Source organism: Lutjanus erythropterus, chromosome 16 (assembly GCF_056507025.1).
Source record: "Lutjanus erythropterus isolate fLutEry1 chromosome 16, fLutEry1.hap2, whole genome shotgun sequence".
Taxonomy (NCBI): domain Eukaryota; kingdom Metazoa; phylum Chordata; class Actinopteri; order Lutjaniformes; family Lutjanidae; genus Lutjanus; species Lutjanus erythropterus.
The window spans coordinates 10,351,820-10,373,938 of record NC_139332.1 but is presented as its reverse complement, the minus strand read 5'-3'; the positions used below and the strand labels follow the sequence as shown (position 1 = coordinate 10,373,938).

Genomic DNA, 22,119 nt, shown 5'->3' with positions numbered 1-22,119 from the left:
AAGGCGTGTTGCTGCCCTCCAGAGGGCACTTGTAGAACTCCACTTACTCCATTTTTGCAAATATGATCCAAAAAGATCCTGTTGGTCCAAGATACTTACTTAAAATTTAAAATCTTAAGATAATGACTTAGTATTTGAGACCTTTTTAAAATAAAATTTCTCATGAGAAATAAAAGTCATTATTTTGAGAAGGTTCCCTACTTCAAGGACTTAGAGGATCTTTATTCATTACATTGGCAGAAATGGGCTGCCAGACATGGAAGAAAATGAGCCTGCAGTTTCTCCATGTTCCACATTGGCTTGATGCTCCAGCTTGATATGTTGTCAGATGCCACCATCTGCCAGGGACATAAATGACCTTTGTCAGAACTTTGAAAATCTTCACTGCAGCTCAGTACAAACTTCAAAATAGTAAAGAATCTACAAAAAGCCAGTCTTAGATGGAATAAATTACATTTTTGTCTTTCCAAAAAAACCCTAAAATAATATAATTATAGAAAACTGTAAGCACTTTAATCTACTGATCGATAGATCAAAGACAGAGAACTCATGCCCTCTTGTAAGTGTAAATGGCTCAGTCTAAAGTAACAAAACACAACATTTATTTGCAGGTGCCAATAATATATTCCATTCATGCCCTCTTTGGCCAATAGATAATCATAAATCTTACACATTTGATCTTTACATGAGGATATGTATCCATAATGTAAATATAATGTAATACAGGTTAAATCTGGTCACACTGTCTGACATTTCAGATATGTGGCTTCATTTTTTCATACCATATGTAGACAAAAATGTTTTCACTTCCACCAAAATGATTCCCAATTTTGAGGTGAAGTCACTGATGTAAATATAGTTCAATACTGTATGAAAGAAGAAACATCAGCAGTAAAGGGTTGCAACATAACTTTATTTGTTTTGTACAGTATTTCCACTGAACAATTTTAAATTCAATATATCTTCTTTACATTTTAATATTGTTGCTGTTTCCTGTATGTATTTTTTTTTTCATGTTCATGTTTGTGTGTCATGTTCAGTTGAAGTGTATTTAGTTTCTCGTCACTCATTCATACCGTCGGTAAAGTCAAGTCAAGTCACAGTATAAGATGGGTAAATTTTTTTTTGAGCAAATGAAAAATCATAAACAAGAATAGAGAAAATAAATACATGTAAAAGAAATGAGAGGACCAGAGCGGAGAATACATCAGGACTGGTCAGTGATGGCATATGAAAAGTATTTTACAAAACACGTAGCATTGTAAACATTTGTAGCGTAGACAACATTACTTGACCAAGCCGAGCATGGCTTTAGATTTTTTTTTCTTTTATGGATATAGACATGAACAGCTTCTAGGACGGAAGACAAGTCAGATTTGAGAGATTTTGTAATGTCTGTTCATTCCCCTATAGATAACAAGGTTCCTGATCATGATCATGCAGCCTGACTAGGACAAACTTTTACTCTAAACACAATTATCCAAAAATATAGCCCAGAATATCCTGATCAGGAAAAAGATCAGGAAAAGCAGAAAAGGCTTGTATCCTCACCTCCTATTTTATTCTTTTTTTTTTCCTGTGACGTGTTCTAATGAGGCTTTTTCTCCACTTCTCAGAAGTGATTAGAATTGCATCTGAATCCCTGTCAATGTATCAGAACATACATATAGTTTAACTTATAATACTTTTTAATGTAAATCACTGCACAATTTTCTGAATCCCAGATTATTATCTTAGAAAAAAAATGTCAAGTAGTTGCCTCTGTTAGCTCCACCCAGTGGAAGGAAGGAGTGTCACCTGTGAGAGCAGTTTGTAGGTGGATCTTTTGCCTCTGGGGTGCCTGATTTTGGACAATAATATAATTATTGCAGTCTTCTGGATTTTTTTTTTAACTCCCTAAACAGCACTTGAACTTGAGAAGAAAAATCAAACTGAGAAGAGAGGGACTGAGCTATTGCAGCTTCTAATGAAAAGAAGCAAGTTTTAAATGGCCTGAAGCACCTTCTCAGTCACACTGACCGGCTCAAGCCAATTATATCGACGATTTAAAACAAAAAACATCCAGTAAATAAGTTAAACCAGCCTTCAGGATGACAAAACTTTGGTAAACTATGACAATTGTCTGCTATGATAGTCACTTACGTTTCCTCAATTTGCATCATGTGCCACATTGAAAGTACTTCAATATTCAGAGAAGAGTTCCTTTTTTGCACAAAGAGGCTGGGACTTTAAAAAATATGCGAAATATCATTCTCTATCCGCCACATGAAATCAATTTGATTCCAAAACATTTGCAGCTCAGCTAATGCACAGTGAAACCTTTAGAAGACTGCAATAGTGGGAACCATCACACCAAAATGGACAACAGGTAGCTGGAAAAGACCAGTTTTACGCAGTTAATTAATCAAGTAATTTACCCCCTCCAGACAATTACACTGCCTTAATTCAGTTCCGTATTTAGGTGCCCACAGTAAAGAATGCCACTTTTTCCAAAGAAACAATGGCAAATAATGTAACTTTAAAGATAAGGAAAATAGAGCAGCAATGTTCTGCACAAAAATGTGTGCACATTCAAGTAAATAAAAAGATATAAAGAAAAATAATCTGTAAAGTCAAAGACAGATACATAAGAACCTCCAGTCTTTGTTGGTCGGATTGGCACTTTTGTGAATAGGAGTGCATTTTCTTAGTTTTTTTCCTCAGAAATATAAATATTTATCCTGGTTGATGCACTGATTCTTTTTTTCCTTTAAACGTTGCAATTCTGGCATTATTTGTAGGCCACGCGCAGAATTGGCCTGTGAAATCGAAGACTTCAGTTATAACTGCTGCTCTACACGTGTCTGTCGTGTAGAGGTTAAGTTCTTGATGCTCAATTTTTCATGATTTCAACTCTTATGTCTTCGAGGAGCGCGCGTGTTCTGTGGATAACATCTCAAACTTGCGAAGCAAAAACAGACACACGTTCCTTTGTCAATTCATGCTTGAACCCCTGCATGTCACGTGACAAAGGAAGCTAAAGGCATATATGAACATGTAACTCTGAAAGCAAACAATAAGAGTGCTGCAGGCATGACGTGTTTTTGTAGGCCAAGCCTGTTACATCCACAAAAAGCCAATTAGATTTTTCTGAAAAAAGTTCCATGGCAAAAAAGTTTCTGAGACGGACACATTTTGTTCAGCAAATTAATCTTCTTGAATCTATTTTTATGACTTTTGAGGTATAAATGCAACGCTGACTAAAAATGAACTACACCACAGTTGTGACTCAGTGTCACCACCACTAAGTTACTAGCGTTCAGTATGATGATGTTTAATGTCCTCAGCAGCCACTGTAGTCTCATTTAGCCATTTGTTAGCAATCACCTTTTTTAAAGACACATAAAAGCTTTAAAATTCATGATTTACTGATGTGTTTTATGTTGTAGCACAAAACGTGGAAACACCTAAAACTTAAATTAACCATGGACCTTGTTTCAGGCAAAAACTGATTAAAAAAAACTTTGAGACAAGGGATCCAGAAGTGCTAATATCGTCAATTCATTTTCATGTTTCAGGACTCATTCCTGCAGCACTCAACTGGAGAAAATGGAAATCTGATGTTCTGTCATATATATAAAATGAGATAACTCTTAGACCAAAGTGTATTTGCAAATATACACAATATTAAACGGACTGATGCATCATGATTTTGTTATATGATTCGGTTCACAGTTCCATGCCGCTTCAGTGATCCACAGAACACGGGCTCCTGTACTCTGATGGGGACATAGTCATAGAGTCAATCAACCTCTTCCTCACACAGTGCCTGTCAGTCAAACATCACACGATCACAGTTCTGCTCCATCCACAAAGCCTAAAACCCCCACCCAAGATTAGGGTCAGGGGTTTACAGGGCTAATTTAAACCATCATAAGTCATGTGGCTAGAAACAACTAAAAAAAAAAGTTTCCATAAGACCCAACGTACGCTCGGGATCACTTCTGTTCATTGTCTCAGTTAAAACAGAAAATTAAAAGTGAACCAAGGGCAACATTTTTAGAAATTAAAAAAATACACAAAGTGCTCTGAAACAAAAAACAGCCATAATGGCAATTTTTCACACTTTGAGAAAAGTTAAAAGAATAGGTAAGATAATTTGAAGTGTGGCTTTATGATGTACCCACAGTCAGTGTATTACCAACAGTAAACGGTGGTTGACATGCCCCCAAGATTGAAGAATAAGCAGGGGCACCAGTAAGGAAGCTAAGAAATGTGCTGCTGTGGACAGGGGCAGCAGCAAAATGTTTTTTGGCCACTTAAATAAAAAGCCCCACCTCCCCCCAAAATACAAAAACAAACCGTTTCAGTGTATGCTAAATTTAGAACATTCTCACCGCTCTATGTTGTTGTCAGACAGGCTTTTCAGTCGAGAAAACGTCGTTTTAAGCCAAATATTGCTCATTCTCCTTCACCCAGTCCTGTAGCAAAATCAGCCATTTTTACCTTGCAGAGCACGATCGAGGCTGTGGCAGATCAGCAGCTCCCACGTTCAGTGAGGTAAAATGACAGATTTTACCAACAGGGTTTGGCTGGTTTGGCAGAAAGGTATCTGGATTATATAATGGCAGTTTTCCACTGGAAAATGCTGTCTGACGGCAAGATGAAGCAGGGAAAATAAATTCTAAATGTAGCATACACTTAAACTGAAGATTTATTTTAGGTGGACCTTTTTTAGGTGACAACAACACAGCAATTCATTGCTTAGCTTCCTACACTGGCACTCCTCTCTGTTTCTCCAAACTTGGAGCGTGTTAACCACCATCTACTGATGGTAATGCACTGACTACGGCAAAGAACCTCATTAAACGCCAGTTCAAATAATACCACCTATCACTTCAAACTTAAAATTATAATCAAAGAAGAACTACTTTTTTTATTCCACAGACTATGGAAACCTTTTTACTTGTTACTAGCCACTCATCTGTGTGAGGTGTGTGTACAGTGTCTGCTGGTGTTGTATGCAAGTGTGCATGAAGTGTGCGCAAATATATATATATATATATTTATGAATATAATGCAAATACATCAAAATTCAAATATATATTCATACTTGAATTTTCTGTTGCAGTTAGGCTCGTCACTGGTCTGAGGTGTATCCCTAGCCAAACTCTGGTTGTTGTTAGACCCACGAGGGGGCGAAGAAGCGGCAGAGGATAGGCTATTTACATCGATACCTATACATATCACAATGGACCCATGCAAAATCATTAACAGGTGTCATTCCCATTCCTCGAAAAGATAGTGATATAGAATGCCATAGGTTATATATCAACTCTACCACTATACGAAACACCACCACCGCCACTACACTATCACTGTTAACATCACCAAACCGATTCCCGCTGAGCATGTGTACAGCAATGTGTTACAGTTTGTCTTCACGCTATCTCTCTGTGTTTGGCCAGGGATACTCTGTGACTATAGGCAGGGTAATAGAACACCATGCAAAATCCCTACCACATACATGTGGGGAGGGATGAGGGGGAGCGCAGGGCCAAGTTAAACAGCAGCAACCCGTTTTACACGTCCGGGTTTCGATAAAGTCTGAAAATCCAAACTAGAAATGTTCTGTCTCCACAGCAAGTGGTACTTCAGTCTAGACATCTGCAATCCTTTGAATTCATTTCAATATAAAAATAGGTTTGGTTTGCTGCTGCTGCCGGCTCTTTCCTCCCCCTTTAAACCCCCCAGCTATGCCTTGTTTAATAGTTAGATCACTTCATAATTCAAATGTATTGTTATTAATAACACAGCACACGACGAACATTGGATCTCTAACTATACCACCCTCGAAATCTGGATTACTTTTTTTTCCCTACATCTTTAAACGTATCCTCTAAAAACCCCAATCCCTTTTTCCGATATTTCATTCAGAGCCTTTTTCAAAGTTCAGGTAGTTTTCTACATTTTTTCCCCCACCTAAACCCTCCCCCCGAAACTTGTTGCACTTAAAAAAAAAGTTTGATAAATGGGGGGACAGGAAAGAAAAATCACACTTCTTGGCTTGGGTATCAGACTCGGGATAAGATAAGATCCTTTTTTCCATCAGCAGCCCTAAGCCAATCAAAAAAAAAAAAAAAAAAAAGAAAATCACAAGCACTAATAAAAAGGAGCAGATAAATAAGGGTTGGGGGAAAATAATCATAAAACAAAAAAGGGATCATGTTACAAGTTTTTTTTTTTTCTTTGAATTGCACTAAGTCAAACTGACATCAAGAGCTAGGCATGTTTCACACCTCATGCACCCCTGGTCTGTGGAATTTTGCATGGGGATGCGTGGGTTATCCTGAAAATAGGAATGTCCCATTGGGGAAAAAAAGAAAGTAAAATGTATATAAAGATATTACTAACCAACAAACCATCGTTACTGCCAATGAGAGGATCTGAGAGCTGTCACATGGCAGGAAGATGTCTTTGTGTGCGTTTTTTAAGCCAGGCCAGACTCACACTTTGGGCTGCGAGGTGGTGATCACCTCCTCTTCTAAGTGTAATGGAGTTTGTGAGCCAGGTAGCTCGCGTGTCCACCCTGCGAGGAGTCAGTCCAGGCGGAAGAGAGGGGAGCAATTTTAGGCTGGAGAGCGGGTCAGTTTTAGCTTTCCTCCAAAGGGCGGGTGTGTGTTTGTGGAGATGGTAGTGGCAGATCAGGGAAGAGGGCGTAAAGGTAGGACTCCTCAATGAGATGGGGAGGTACAGAGGGGGTAAATGGTGTATTTTAGAGGAGAGCGGTGCTGACTTATAGCTGGAAGCCCTCCATGGGGGCCTCCTGCTGGGGGAAAAGGTACTGCTGGTTGGCCTGGTCCACCTGAGGGGCTAGACTGTTGTCCTCATCCTCCACTCCGAAGTAGTGCTCGATGAGGTCGAAGGCCTTCTGGTAGATCTCCTGGTTGTCGTGGCTCTGGAGGAACTCTATCTTATCAAGACCTAGAAAAACAAGCAACATTAGATTGTTGCATTTTACGGATTTATCAGCCAGAAATTAAATTTTTATACTAATAACTAAAAATCATCTGAGGCCATCACTGTTGTCTGGGACTGGCTATGAAACCTAAAAACGTCATGAGTACAGACCTGAAATTGCCTGTTATCATTATTTTAATTTAATTATTGTTGATTAAAATCAGGAAATCTTTAACTTCAAACAATATTTTGTTTAGGCAGTATTCTGCGCAAAAACGTTTTTATCCAGCAGCCAAATTTCTAGTCAATGTATTGAATGAAGCAATTCTACCAGCCACTTGCTTATTTTACCAGCATTTGGCTCGTCTCTGGTGTTAATTTTGTGCCCTTAAGGTATGAATAAAACTACGACCTACCCAGCCTTACTGTCTAATGTCTATGTCAAATATGATGCAGCTTTGTAGATTAAATTTCTTAAACAGAAACACCACTACTACACACTTCTTTTTGGTATTTATTTATCTTTGATAAGATTCATAATAGGTATATATACTATATGATGGGCTTAGTGCTCTTTGAAGAACACAGAGTTAGTTGCTGCAAGTGAGGATAGCCGTTTCATTTTCCAATAATGCTGCATGGTATACGGTATATATGGGGTACCATGTAAGTGAACTAAACCTGTGAAGAGTCTCAGTCAACCACATTTTCACTATAATGTTATTTGCAATGAAAAAAAAAACAAACAGCAACACTTTTGTAGATAGCATTTCAGTGTGCTCGCTTGGTGCATTAAAAACATATATTAAAATAATTAAATTTGTATCATAAACCTGTGATGACTAGTTGCCTAACGGCTTGATCTAATGACCTCTGGTCCACTAGGAAAATCTTTCGGTGGGTGCAGTCTTATATACAGTAAATCAAACCCATATTGTATGGATTTTCAGTGTGCACGTGTTTGTGCTGTAATCATGTACAGTACCATAAGCTTCTTCAATGAGGCTGCAGTAAGGATTAACTCCAGAGCCGTTGTTCTCCTGCTTGGCCTCCTGCTCGCCCAGCCTCAGGATGTTCTCCAGCCCATTCAGAGCTACTTGAACGATCTTAGAGTCCATCACCGTCAGCAGATCGCACAGGGGTTTAATGCAGCCCAGGTTGACTAGATATCTATATGCAAACACATACACAACACAGTTTCAGATTGATTATTTTAGTGTATTCTAAATACTTACTTCCTCCATCTCTGATTTCCATTGCAAACAAATGTCCACTCATTTGCTTAGAAAAAGGATGCACCTTGTAACTCCAGAACTCTCTTGAGAATGATCCTGTTTTCAAGTTTTCTTCAGTATCACAGTAATCCAGTGACAGGTATTTGTACGTTCATGGGTACACTGATGAAGTACTAATAAGTTATTCAGCATACTTCTAATGGTGCCACTTTGCCAAAATGTGAACAAATACAGGCAAAACAATGGAGCTCAAAAGCAGCTGCCACCATGGCCAGCGACTCCTGTATGCTTCCTCTTTACACCCCTACAGACACAAAATGACTCATTACCATGATTCAAAGACTAACAGATAATAGAGGGGAGATTTTCACATAGTCACATTAGATTTTTTTGTACTACACATCTTAATTTAAGTACCAATTTGCTTGATTTAATCGATCTAATACATTACATTTGTTATTAATTGAAGGTAATAATTCTTAATGCTTATTTCTTATTATTACCTGAATTTTCAGCACCAATGCCCCATAAAACTGCACATTTCCCACTTTTCAAATCACCCAATTTCTCATTTCACCCATTTCTCCATTTTAACCCTCAATGATGTATCTCTTTATATTTGTCAGGGAAGAATTTCTGCAAATTTATTATCAAATGTTGTAAAAACATGTCAAACATGTCGAGTTTTTCATTGCAGTGGTTTTGAAAAAACCCGTCCAACTAATAGACTATATGCTATTCATGTTTCCACAGTGATTATTAAGAGTTCAACCATAAAACACTTTAAACTGCAGTGTACTACAGTATCACCTCAGCTCCGATTCATTATCTCTTCCTTTCAGTATACCAATTGTGTCGGTTCCAGATCAATTAAATGAACTAGTCAGTTTACTTCCTGTTGGTCTGACCTGATTTGTTCTGGTGTTCCTCCAGAGGTGGCGTTAGTGATGGCCCACGCCGCCTCTTTCCTGGTCCTGAACTCTGCTTTCTGTAGAATATCAATCAGCACTGGGAAGATGTTGGCATCAATTACCGTCTGTGGGACAGGATGACAGACGGAATCAGAGGCAGGGTCTCAAAAAGCAGTATCAGCAGAGTCATGACATCTTTATCATGGGAACTTCCACAAAACCAAACCCTGGAGATCAGGGATATGATGATAGGATGACTAAAGTCCACCTCATATCGTCTTAAGTATCGTGGGCCTGTGAGGACTGTGATGAATGATAGATGGACCTGTCAGTCTCTGTGTCTATTTCAGAAACTGATCTCTGTGCAGTCTTTATTACAGGTAAATGTTTGGAACATAAACTAAACCGACTACATCAAAGACTTTGAATTTTAGATAATTAAAACATTACTCATGTAGACTGTGTCAAAAAATATGATTAATTTAAATATATATTTAAAGGTCTGACAATTATCTAGTCATTTATAGCAGAAAGTGGATGTGTTATCTTTTAAAAATAATTTCCGGCACAAGATTGTGCCATTAAAAAACAATTACAGGCAGGACATCTGATAAATAACCATCCAATGAAGTGGAGACCATATTAGATGAATAAAGATAAAGAGGAAATTACCATTTGTGTTCTCCTCAAAGAATAAATGATTACAATGCCATTATTTTTGACAATAATGTCAAAACATTAAAACGGTATCAATCTCCTTTTCCAGCTCCTTGTTGTTTAAAAAAACAACATAGCACTTAAGTGAACTTTTCTGCCACCATGGCCAGGAGAAGGGGATGGGGGGGCGGGGTGGTTACTGAAGCAAAATGTCAGATTGTGGGGTACCATGAATAATTAATGAGTTTATTAGCAGTGTACTACAGTGTACACTTTCCATCACTGCTGTAAAATATCACTGTTGTTTTGTAAATATAAACATAATAAAATATAATCAATATTCATTATATCTCTGACATAATGATATGATATGAAGTCATAATGGACTAAGTTAATAGAAAGCCACAATGTCAACAGGCCATCTTATTATCTTTTTATTTAGAAGTAGAAAAAAGGTTACTACCCCTAATAATCCCTCATTGCATTGGATAACTGTCTCCCTACATCTACAGTAGTTATGGTCGGGCATGGCTGACCCAGAGAGCTGCAGTTATTTCATGTAGAATAAAGAAGTTTTCAGAATGGATTCTGTATCAGGAGAAAAGTGTGATCCAAAGTGTGATTTAATTTACTCAAGGGTAAACTGGGTATTCTGCAGATTTCAGTCATGAGCTTTGGGCTCACGTGTCACCTGTATTTGTGCTCGGTTTCCTGCTGTGATGTTCGAAATGGTCCAGCATGCCTCTTTGCGAATAGACTCTTTAGCGCTGCTGAGAAGGTGCAGCAGACACGGGAGGGCCGAGCAGTTCAATACCACCTATAAACATTGACAAAGACAAATTACAAGACGTTCAGAGCAAGAGGTTCATGAGCAGGTTTAAAACTAAACTAAAACAACTCATTTGTCCAAGTAACAACTATTTTCTGTGCAGCCACTGCCAAATATAGCTTATCACATTACTCCTCCATTGCCCTCAAAACACTACTGGACACACGAAAGAGCAATACTGTTGCATTTAGAGCTGCAATGATTTGTCAATTAATTGATTAGATCATCAAAAGAAAATTAATTGCCCCTGACTCTTGTATTAGACTGTATTAGTTTTAGCAAAGTGTTCCTTATAAACTGGAGTGAATTCCACTTAATGCAATGGTAGGGCTCTTCCCTGTGTTTTTGTCTTCCCAAGTGGTGGGCCTGTTCTTTGATAGACAGAGTCAGAACTTCGACTTCAATGTCTTCTCACCTGTGTTTGGATGTCATCTCCAGTGACAATATTTCCTACAGCTCTCAAGGCAGGAGAGGCCACTTTATAGTCCGTGTGCCTGCAGAAAGAGAGGTTTAACAGAGAACTGTAAGTACTGACAGGCCATATTTACTGTGACAAACACAACAAGGAATACCGTCTGGGCTTACATGAGGAGTTCTACGAGGCGCCTGCAGACGCCAGAGTCGATGACAGCCTGGATCTTGTCATTGGGGCCGTCTGAGAGGTAGGACAGCGCCCAGCAGGCGTCTGCCAGCAAGTCTGGGTCACTGCTAAATAAAAGCCTGGACAGGACTGGCAGACAGGGTGACACCTAGACAGCCCAGACATTATGCATGTTTATGATGGGAAACAATACCAATTCAACAATGCCCCCCCCCCAAAAAAAACAGACACATCAAGTCCAACTTTTCAGCAGATTAGCAGCTGGGGGGAAAGCAGTTTGGTGTAATTAGTCTTCATGTGCCAAATGAAAAAAAAATCATCACAAGTTTCAAGAATGTCCATACTGTTGAGGAATTTAACAGTGCTGATTATGAGATTGTGGGGTAAGAGTATTAAAATGTAACTGTGACCGTTGTGGTTAGTTTAGTTTGGGATCAACCAGCATTTACTGTTGGCCTGGACAGATAAATACAGGTAACTACTATCTGACCCTCTTCCAAACCTCATAGACTATTCAACCTGACCGCAGAGTGCAGGTTATTAAATTAGTGTTTCATAAGGTGACCAAGTTAAGAAAAGAAATCATATGAAGTTACAAGACTTTTTCTGCACTGCGACATTCAATCTCCAGTGTAAATATTGTCACAGCTGCTGAGCTGAGAGTTGAAAACTATGTTTTGCAAATATATTTATGTCTTCTATGGCTATCAAACTTGAGCTGTACGGATTGAACCACGACACAGGTTTTGCATGAATGGCAATGACAGTTGTCTAACTCCTGACATATACATGCTTTATCCTGCACCTTATTATGTGTCCAAGCATTATTAACAGGCGACTTTGTTATTTTTCAACCCTTTTTACCCATGTTTTTGTGTCTAAGTGACAAATGGAGACAAAAAAATATAAATCGCTCCAACTAGCATAAGCAAAACTAAGATACACAACATAATCCTTATGGGCAAGTGCACACCATCAAAGCAAGTCCGCTAAAAGTTGTAAACGTTTTTGCCACTGACAGGCTCAGATTGTTAGTGTAAGTGCCTGACAACATTATGACAACACTGCTGCAGGGAAACCTTTTTTTTTTTATTTTAAGTAAAATATATATATGTTTTTTTAACCAAACAGCTGTTTTAGAGTTCTTGCCAAATTCATCCAAATTCTCTTTACAGAAACAATTTTATCATTGTAAAACTCAACAAAAGCAAATTAATCACCAGCTCTCACCCAACCCTTCATACACAGAGGTAGAAAATATTCTGGTATGTTCAGCTGTTTCTCTGATGTGCAACATCCCTCTCACTGCTCTCCTGATATTTTCATATTGAATGCAGTGAATTAAGGGTTTTTTTTTCCGACCAAACCAGAGCTGGCGATTGCTGGAACAGAACAAAGACGAGCAAAGATGAGCTAAGACAGTTTTGGTGAGTTTTACTTTGTTTCTCTCACATTTGAATGAAGATGATGATAACTACTGTTTCTACAAGGGGAAGGGCAATAACACAAAAACAGTTTTACTTTTTACAATAAGGTCTCTGTGAGGATCCTTTCTGTAATGTTGTCCAACATTAGGAATAACAATCTTATCCTCTTGGTGCTTTTAAGATGTGCAGCTGCCCATCAGGATCACATTGTAGTTTAGTTTCACTTCTGCCAGCGGCGGCCGTCTTTCTCAACATTGGACCATTTTCAATTTTTTTTTTTTTTACCATTACTCACTTGGAAAATAAAAACATGGGAAGATGTGGTCAAGGCTAAAAAGTACCTAAGTCACAGTTTAACCATTACACATGCTTTGACAACAACACCTACCCATTGTAAAAGGTTGAAAAACAAAAAAACAAAAGAAATAAAAAAAAAAAGCAGCTGGCTTGATTTCAAATTATCATGATATTTTTGGTGTTTCCTTCATGAGGTGATGTGATACCTTTTCAAATGCAGGTGGAGGGTTTTTTCCTCTACAGAGATTAGACAGAGCCCACACTGCATTTCTTGTCATGGTCAATCTAGTGGATTTGGTCAGAAGCCTGAAATGACAAAGGAAAGCAGAACTCAGTACATGAGATAATATCAAAAGTATGTTATTATGGAAAACCCGAGGCTTGCATAAGAATTCCCTCGACAGAGGCAAAGAGGGTGTGCTTACATTAATAGTGGTGGAAGGATGTTGCAGTTCAGAACATAGTCCCTGCACACTGCACTGTCCCCCGCAATATTCCCCAACGCCCACACAGCCTGCAGAAAATACAACACACCAAACATTTGTTACACAGGGACACTGACATGCAAAAGTATGAAACACAAGAAGGCAAGACAAAGACACACGCACAGTGATTAAGATGGACACAATATATTATGCCAGTCACACTATGCGTCGTTACCTGTTCTTGGACGTCCTCAAAGTCAGAGTTAAGTAGTTCTATGAAGATTGGCACTGCTCCAGCCTCAATCACCGTCTTTGTCTGCATGGATGTGCCTGATGCTATGTTGGTCAGCGCCCAAGCTGCTTCAAACTGCAGGGGCACCAAATGTCAGAAAAAGTATCTTTTCACTCTGGAGCCTTAACATGTTTTAATAAATTAGATGAGCCATGTTTCCAATAAAGAAGAATAATTTCTATTTTAGCGATCTATTCAGGCATTGGCGTTTACACCTCAATCTGAAGCTTGTTTAATGTGAAGCTTTCGCCTTGCTTTGACTTGTTTACATCAGATACTGTACTGCGGCCTGCAGCAACAAAATCTAACACAGGGTGTGTTTTTAGCTGAATGGAATGCATATCATACCGTTTGAAAATGTTAGCCAGCAAGGTAGGTGAAGCCTGACTTTTCCATGAGATACAACAATTTGACGGCATTTGTAACTTGACAGATATTAAATGAACACCTTATGTACGTGCGTTCCAAACACGAAGCATTCTGAACTGTGCAAGTGCAACGTTTTACAAACTGACCTGTAGTGTGCAGTTGACGCTCTTCTTCAAAAACTCAACAAACCTCTCCACTACTCCAGGCGTGTTTATAACTTCATCAATTGGTGGGTTGGGCTCTGAAATGAAAAAGAGAAGAGGTGAAATTGGATGCAACAACTTTTGCTTGGTCTGTGATGATTTCATGATTGGCACCTGGGTTATGTAGAGTCACTATAAGTGCACAATAAATACCTTTGGAAAGTAGTTTTCTGAATTTTTGTGTTGTGGCGAGCTGAAGCTCTGGGTCCTCTGAGAAAAGCATCTCAACCATGTCTCTGGTAATGACTCCTTCCTGCAACAATACATGCCAAGCACTCTCAACACTCAGCACAGATTCCACTATTCACAACCTGCAGGATGGGGAACAGGCTAGATGACAATAGCAGAAATGTAATGTGAAATAACTCCCCGGTGGGTCCTGCGTGAGCCTCTCCTTGTTTCTGTAGTGTGAGAGGTGTGAGAAAAATAGACACTCACTGTTACTGGAGAGCTGAGGTAGGAGTCCACCAGAGGACTCTCAAACATTGCTTCCTCTTCATTGAGAATGTCCACATTCCTCCTCTTGAAAAGCTGTAATAAAAAAAAAATATATATATATGTATATATGTCAGAGCCCACAGAGACCCAGTCAAGCCACACTAGCAACTTTGATGCAATTCTGTCTAAACAACTTAATAATACATTTGTATTGAGGTAACTTGCTTGACCTGTCTATCTTAAAACACTACACTCAAACTGTGGAACAAATGTTCTACTCCTATGAAGAAAGAAATAAATTGCCTACAATATGACTTGGTTATAAATATGGGTGGGGGGAGAATAATGATTCTTAGATGCATCACAACTCTCTCTTAAATGATTATCACTGCACAAAAGCCAGCACTTGCAAATGCTCTACATTCTGATGGCCTGCAACAATTCTGTAAAACCAGGCTGCACGTTTCTTAGAGCTGAAACAATTGGAAGGTGAAAGATAACAGATCTAAACATGTGCATCATTTTTATGTCCTATGTTAGGCTACGTCTTGAGATTTGGTGAGAATCGTGTGTGTGAACAACTGCAGGTGAATACAATCCAACTGGCATCTCCAGGCTTAAAAGTTAGTGTATGGAAGCATTTTGGCTTCTATAAAGTTTAAGGGAAAAGGGACCTGAACAAGAGCTACACTGCAGGCAGGTTGTGTCTAACTGAACTAATTATGGATCAGTACAATGTCTTGTTTTAAAAGTAGGAGGCGGTTACACAGTAAGAAAAAATAAATCATGTATAGTAATCAAAGATTTTGATGTATAAAGATAGACAGCCATTTTACAATCACTTTGTAGCCCTGTGACAGGACAACTAGTTAAAAAAAAAAGAAACTATTTTGGTACTAAATTAATGTTTAAGGTATTTTGTCAAGCAAAAGGGCAGAAAATGCTGTTTTTAGCCTCTCAATTATGAAGGTTTTGCACTTTTCTTTATTCTTTATTATCATATTAAACTTAATATCTGCCAGAATGAGACACATGAAGACACTATCTTGGACTTTGATTTAACTTTGCCTTAGATTAAACATGACAAATAACTTCAGTCTTTATTGCTATTTAATAACCACTAGTAAAACAATTTGTAAAGGGGCGAGTGAGCTTAAAATAACTCTACATAGCTGACTTGGTATCAGCACTGTTGACTGGTCTCACTCATGGTGCTACTGTTCACATGGCACATGCTGCTCATCTGTGCTACTTGTGACACAACTCTCTTTACAGCTTGTAGTACAAAGTAAGCATTTAAATGACAGTTCAGGATACTGGATCATATCTTATTATATGCTTTTCCCGTCCCCATATCTGATCCAGTGATTGTGGCCTGGCATAACACTGAATATTGGATTGCTGAATCCCTAAGCAAAACTACTTTTTAGTATACATAGACTACATACTGATCTAATCTCAAACAGGGAGATGAAGGATGTGATAAGTGGGATGTACAAGTTCAGTGTAATACCTGTTGTTCTCGTTTCTGTTTCCTGAGTTGGATGCCCTCCTCCTCTCTTCTGCGCCTCATCTCCTCTGGGTTCAGTGCTTTGTTCTTGTAGCGGTTCATCCTATAGTTATCTTTGGCCGGACTGGCTGACGGCTCTGATGGGTCACAGATACAGTAAGACATCACAATTAAGATGGTAGGAAACAAAGTTGTGCACCATCTGCTTTGTCCAAGCAGGATTTAGTGAGTACGCCATATCTAGGTGGGAGACATTTTCTTTTTTTTTCCCCCATGACATTTTTAATAATAGGTCATGATGATAAAACTGTGTGTACATGGGTCTATCTATAAAAAGGCCTTGTCTAAACAAGCTCACAGAAACTACACAACACAGCCTAAAAATACACACACAAACACACACACACACACAGCTAAGCTCTTCATCAACTAGTCAGCTGGCGGCCAGAACAAATGTATTTATTCAGGAGAGTTAAATCGCAGAGTTAGCGCAAATTGGTGCCCACACAGGACAAACTGCCCATTCTCAGCATTTGTGCAGTCATGCCACCAGAACAGGGCACTGGGCAGATCCCTGAGTCACCCAGGGCTACAGGGGGAGAGACACAGAGAGGTGGGGACAACAGTGAAACCTGCCACCAGCACAGGATGGTGCCAACTTTCCGTGCCAAAAGCCCCCCTCAAAACAGCAGGGGTTCCTGAGGTTAAATATCGGAACAAGTGGCACAAATTGAGGTCATGTTATGGTTTGGGGGCATTAGCACAACCGGCCTCATAAAAAGCTTACGCATGTGTGTAATGTACCCAGATGGTAAAGCCACAGGCGTGGACGACACAAAGTACAGGTTGCGGCTGGATGCTCTCACTTCTGTGCTGTGTTAGCTAGATTAAGCTGCTGTATGTGAACTGCACTGACTGTCTGCTGTTTGGGCAGGATGGCACAGAAATAGCCCTGCGAGAGCACATGTCTCCACTGGCATTTCGTTAGAGACCCTACCTACAGCAAGGAGCCTCTGGAGGAAAGATGGTGGGCAGTGTTTAAGTGTTTGTTGACTTACATCAGGGAAAACCTCCCACTAACCACCTTGCGGTATCCAGCCATGTTGATTTATTTGCTTAGATTTTGGGTTAGCCACTCCTGAGATTTCTGCCATCACCTTAAAACAATGGGCGTGGACTTGAAACTCTCTGTTGTTGATATCATATCTCAAGAGCAGATATATTATAACCTCTGCACAGAAATCTGAAACTGTCTGAACAGTTATAGCATTTCCTGTGTGTGATTTTGATGATTTTACATGACCTTTCAATTCACTAAAGCCCAACATCATAGAATGACAAATCAAGTAGGTTAAGGGAGCCTGCAGTAGGGAGGAACAGGACTCCTGTTACAATAACAACATATAATGACCAGAGGTTTACAGTCTAGCTCGATATCTGAATGTAATATATTTCCAATTGACAGATACAATGAAGCAGGATGGGTTATTAGACAGTTTGCATTTTGGAGACTGTATCTAGCCCCTTTCATTAGCCTATATTAACTATAAAGTACAGACGGAACACAAAATGTGACAAACAAAACAAGTATAATCCTCTATGGGAATAGTCTGGAAAACATGGGAACCCTGGTGTCACATGTACGCGCTGGTTTATGAGTGTGCCGTCAAATTTAGGATATTGCTCACTGATGTTAGCAAGCTGTCAAAAATGTTCCATGTAATCATCCTGAACGGAACATACTAGCTCACTTAATAGCCTACTGATATCACCCCAAAAGGAATTTCTAACGAATTTAAACTGTATTAACGGTAACATTAAAATGTAAATAGATGGCTTTGAAGAACAAGGCTGATTGACAGAGCTAACAAAGCTAAGCTAATGTTAGCACTAGCCGCAGCGCGCACACAAATCTGTGCTTGATAAATATGACCATTACTTTGTGTCATCTCATAGCTGATGACTTATAAACTTGTCTAAATTGTTTGGAGTTTCTTGCCAAGTTAAATTTTACATACCCAACAAACAACATAGAACGAACAGCGATACAACGGTTGAAAGCTTCACAAAATAGCACCAGCGTTAGCATCTGCACCTCAACAGCTCCCTAACATCGTCACCACCACCTGTACTGTAATAAAAACACGGGAGTAGGATAGAGTAGCCAGTATTATCCGATTAGCCGATATCTTGACAAAGTAACATTGATTTGACACGGAAAATAACTTTACAACTGATCTAGTCAAACGTGTCTCCCCCACCTTAGTGAGAATAGTACAGCGCGGTGCTAAAATAGCTAGCTTAGCTAACTATTAGCCAAGTTTCTTTAAGTTGGATAACAAATGGCACTTCTTGTTTCCTCGGGTTACATTTGTGTTAATACATCTTGTATGGCAAACACTACCTTTAAACTAGACAATTTGGTGATAGCTTTATACGTAACAAATTTCTAACGCACCCCACGCTACTACGAAGCATGGCTAACTAGCCACCTAGCTAATGAGTTAGCTAACTAGCTGAACAACAGTGACAGGATGAGGATTTCATAATCATCATTCCTGGTGACACCGACGAATATTTCGCCGAATATAAAATTCATATCTGTATACTCAGTTCGCCGATCAGCTTACCCATTGTGTCCTATGTGGTTAGAGTGTTTCAAGTCGTGAAGATATAAATGAAATTTAAATCCTTTCTCTCTTCTAGCTTTCCAGAATTTGCTCCTGTAAGCAATATGTCTGCCGGAGACGGAAACGTCAAAATATAACGGCGACCTCCTGCCACCAGAGGGCGCACCAGCCTCATAAAACACACCCTCCTCTCATTTAGGCACTAAACATAACATGAACAATTCATTCATTTATCACTAAAGTGGCCCACCCTTCCAGTTACAGTTTTTCCTCAATCCTTTTGGCTCATTTTTCTAAACAGTCTCAACTTTCTCAAAACTGCAAGTGCAGTTGTCACAACTATTTAATGGTACATCACAACCTTATTGCATTTTTGCAAATAGTAGTAACTCACCCAAAACATTTCATTCATGTGTCAAAACTTAACTTTTGTCTCAGTAAACTGGCTGATACCACCAAAATGAAAACTTATTTTATTATCGTGTCAGCCGTATCGCTCAAAACCTTTTGCTGTTTTTTCACCATGAAAGTCAACGCTGCAAATGTTTCTTCTGTACTCATCTTTTTGGTTGACACTGATTGCTTACTATTGTATGCAAAAATGTTAGTTTTGTCTCACTGATTGCTGTATCGTACTGAGATTTAGATTCAGATTTCAACAGCAGGTAAAAGTTCGGTAAAGGGCAATAATGCACAATACTGTCATACATAGAAAAAGGATATGCATGTTTGTGCGTATACAGTAAATTTAGTTAGATGTGTAAAATTAGATGTGTAAACTCTCAGTCTGAGAGAAATGATCAACTGAGTTTACTCATGTTTTCCTCCCACTGCACCCTGATTGCATTTACTGTGAAAGAAAAATTCACCTTTGATCTTTCATGTAAAGTCATATAGAAAATTTGCCACAAAGTGACCTCCATGTGATTCTTTGTTCATTACTGTCACCTGGCAGTGCAATTGTCATCACAAACATCACATGGCATATATATTTTGGAATATACATACTGATAGATTTTGATAACTGAATGGATCATTTTATATGTGATGGCTCAAACAATGAAAGAATGTTTAGAAGCTGTGAGGAGTCGTGAGCAACTTACTACTTGCTCAGAGGTTTGAACCTAATGTTTTTAAAATGCAATTCTCATTCGAGAACTGAGCCAAAGCAAATTAAAAAATGTAGTGCTTACGCTGGGGCCGGAGGGGTAGAGGGGCCCGTTGACAGAAGGGGCACTCTGATAATGAATGCCAGTGATTCAGATTATCACCTCAGAAATACACCTGTGGAAGAAAAAATCATGCCACATTACAAACAGTGCCATGTGAAATGGAAAAGGCAAACTCAAGTCACCATCAAGTCATCTCAACTAAACTAGTTTTCTTTCTTTCTTTTGGTAAAATAATCACTTTCAATCTATGACAAAATGATGTGCTTATTCACATCAACTATGAAAGCTAATCAACAATGTAAAAAAAACAATTTAATTAAATTAATAATTCTTATTTTCTTTGGTATGTCTGTGATATACAGATAGACAATGATGATTGCAGGGTAATATGTATGATGATGTGATGAACTGATTAGAAAGTACACCGGTGTGAATTTTGACTATATCTTGCTGATCAGTGCAGCCCTCACTTTGTCTGACCCAAAAAAAAAAAAAAAAAAAAAAAAAAAAAAGTTTTAATCAGACTCTGCCAACTAATCGACTAGAAAACATAAGCGGTCACGCTGCTTTAGAAACAAAGAAATGGCTAAAAGCGATGTGTAAAATATAGCAACGGTGGATGAGACAGAGCACTGGTTCTGTAACCTCTCAGCTGACTTCGCTCCGTGTGTGGAGGAGCTGCCCTGACAGAGCAGGGGGAAGAGGCTGCAGGGAGATAATAAGTTACACCATGTCTACATACAGACAGCTCTGGTTTCAGCTTGTTTGTAGCAATTTGCTACAGTGCACACAGCCGAAAAGAGGAGGACCAGTGCATCTTACTTTATATGGAGGTAGTTTAAGTTCAAAAAGTCAGAAAATGGTCATCTGCAACTTTGGTTAGAGGGGGTGGTCATACTTGATATACTTGAGAAACTTTTTTCTGCTTATTTTTCCAGTTTCGCACATTAAATGTTCTTAGCTTGCAGACCCCTGCACTAAGGCCTGTTACAATAGCCTGCACGGGGCCCGTCGTTTCTACCTTCTACCTCCACTGCTCCTCTCCCATTTGCATACCCTCTGGCACGGTTCAGTTGCCCCTCTGTCTTGGATCTGCATATCCTCTCTGGCTTGGAAACACAGTGTGCGTCAGTGTGTGTGTGTGAACAGCTGTGGTTCCCCAGTGTTTTTCTCAAAGTGAATGTGACACAGTACTACAGGTGAGGTGCTTCCAGGGTCAATTTGCTGGGAGCAGGTAGTGGTAAATTACAGCGCTATAGTGCGCTGCAGCGTTGTCCTCTGACACGGACCCCCGAGGGGGCCTAAGGAGATGCACCAGGAAGAAACTTTAGGGGGCAATGTTGTACAAATAAAATGGAAGTTACAGGGCATCCAGTGCTGTCAGGCTGGCTTCTTCCCCCTATTAGAGAGGGTGTGGGAGGTCAAGTCAACTGTTGCACCGCTGAGATACTTTCCAATGATTACAATTTCTTAGCAGACAAGAACAAATATTGTTCATGGATCCGTGCTCTCTCAGTGTGGCCGCGGGCTCTGGATTGAGCTTCACTCAGCCGACCCATGAGGGCTGAGAATTCACAGCCTTCAGCAGGTGTGCTGGCGCAGAGATGAATCAAAAGACACCGCTTGCTAGATAGCAGCTCTCTGCTGGTATCAAATAACACAAACGCACCGGAGCAATTTGTGGCAGGGAGGCAGCATTCAAATGCTCTCAGATCCAGTCTGCAGGGCTGTAACCGGGGCTCATCGAGTCTGATTTCACAGGGCCTCCTCCTTTGTGAGTTCTTTACCTTTCTCATTTCTAGGCCTGCTGAAGCACATCATACAGCAGCCTACACTTTGCAGAGCAGCAAAGGCTATCCATTAGTCAATGCCACAGAGTGAAGACTGCTGCTGTAATGGAATCATAAGAGCCGAGCAAGGCATATAACCGAAGGGTTTTAAACTGAAGTAGACAGGGCTGGGTCACTTCTGCTGTAGTCTCCCACTCAACCATCAGCTACTAATGTATATATAATAAACACTACAACCAATATGTTCTTTTTTTTTCATTCAAATTCAAACAGCTGTGAATTAAAAAAGAAAAAAAAAATCATAAACAGGAAGACCTCGGCTGCCGACCTCATTAGTGGCCAATGCCGGTCCAGACTGAGTCAGCAATATTGAAAATCGCACTGCATTTTCAAC

The 22,119-nt window shown here is 39.4% G+C and overlaps 1 protein-coding gene across 1 annotated transcript; it reads right to left on the bottom strand.

Annotated features, from left to right (window-relative positions):
• Positions 1-4,423: 4,423 nt before the first annotated feature.
• On the bottom strand, positions 4,424-18,902 carry kpna6 (karyopherin alpha 6 (importin alpha 7)). Its single transcript, XM_084738340.1, has 14 exons — positions 18,764-18,902; positions 16,137-16,270; positions 14,624-14,716; positions 14,339-14,438; positions 14,129-14,223; positions 13,557-13,688; positions 13,322-13,410; positions 13,103-13,202; positions 11,157-11,320; positions 10,987-11,065; positions 10,434-10,559; positions 9,083-9,210; positions 7,925-8,109; positions 4,424-6,963 (listed from the first exon to the last, which is right to left on the bottom strand). Exons 1-14 carry the CDS (start codon positions 18,765-18,767, stop codon positions 6,776-6,778), a joined length of 1,617 nt encoding a protein of 538 aa, XP_084594466.1. The 5' UTR covers positions 18,768-18,902; the 3' UTR covers positions 4,424-6,775.
• Positions 18,903-22,119: the final 3,217 nt, after the last annotated feature.

Excerpts from the sequence above, each read along its gene's own strand:
- kpna6 (XM_084738340.1), bottom strand. Across the intron at positions 13,203-13,321 it reads ATCCTTCCACCACTATTAAT|GCTTCTGACCAAATCCACTA; the intron begins GTAAGCACACCC and ends TTGTCATTTCAG. Across the intron at positions 11,321-13,102 it reads CTCCACCTGCATTTGAAAAG|GTGTCACCCTGTCTGCCAGT; the intron begins GTATCACATCAC and ends TGGGCTGTCTAG.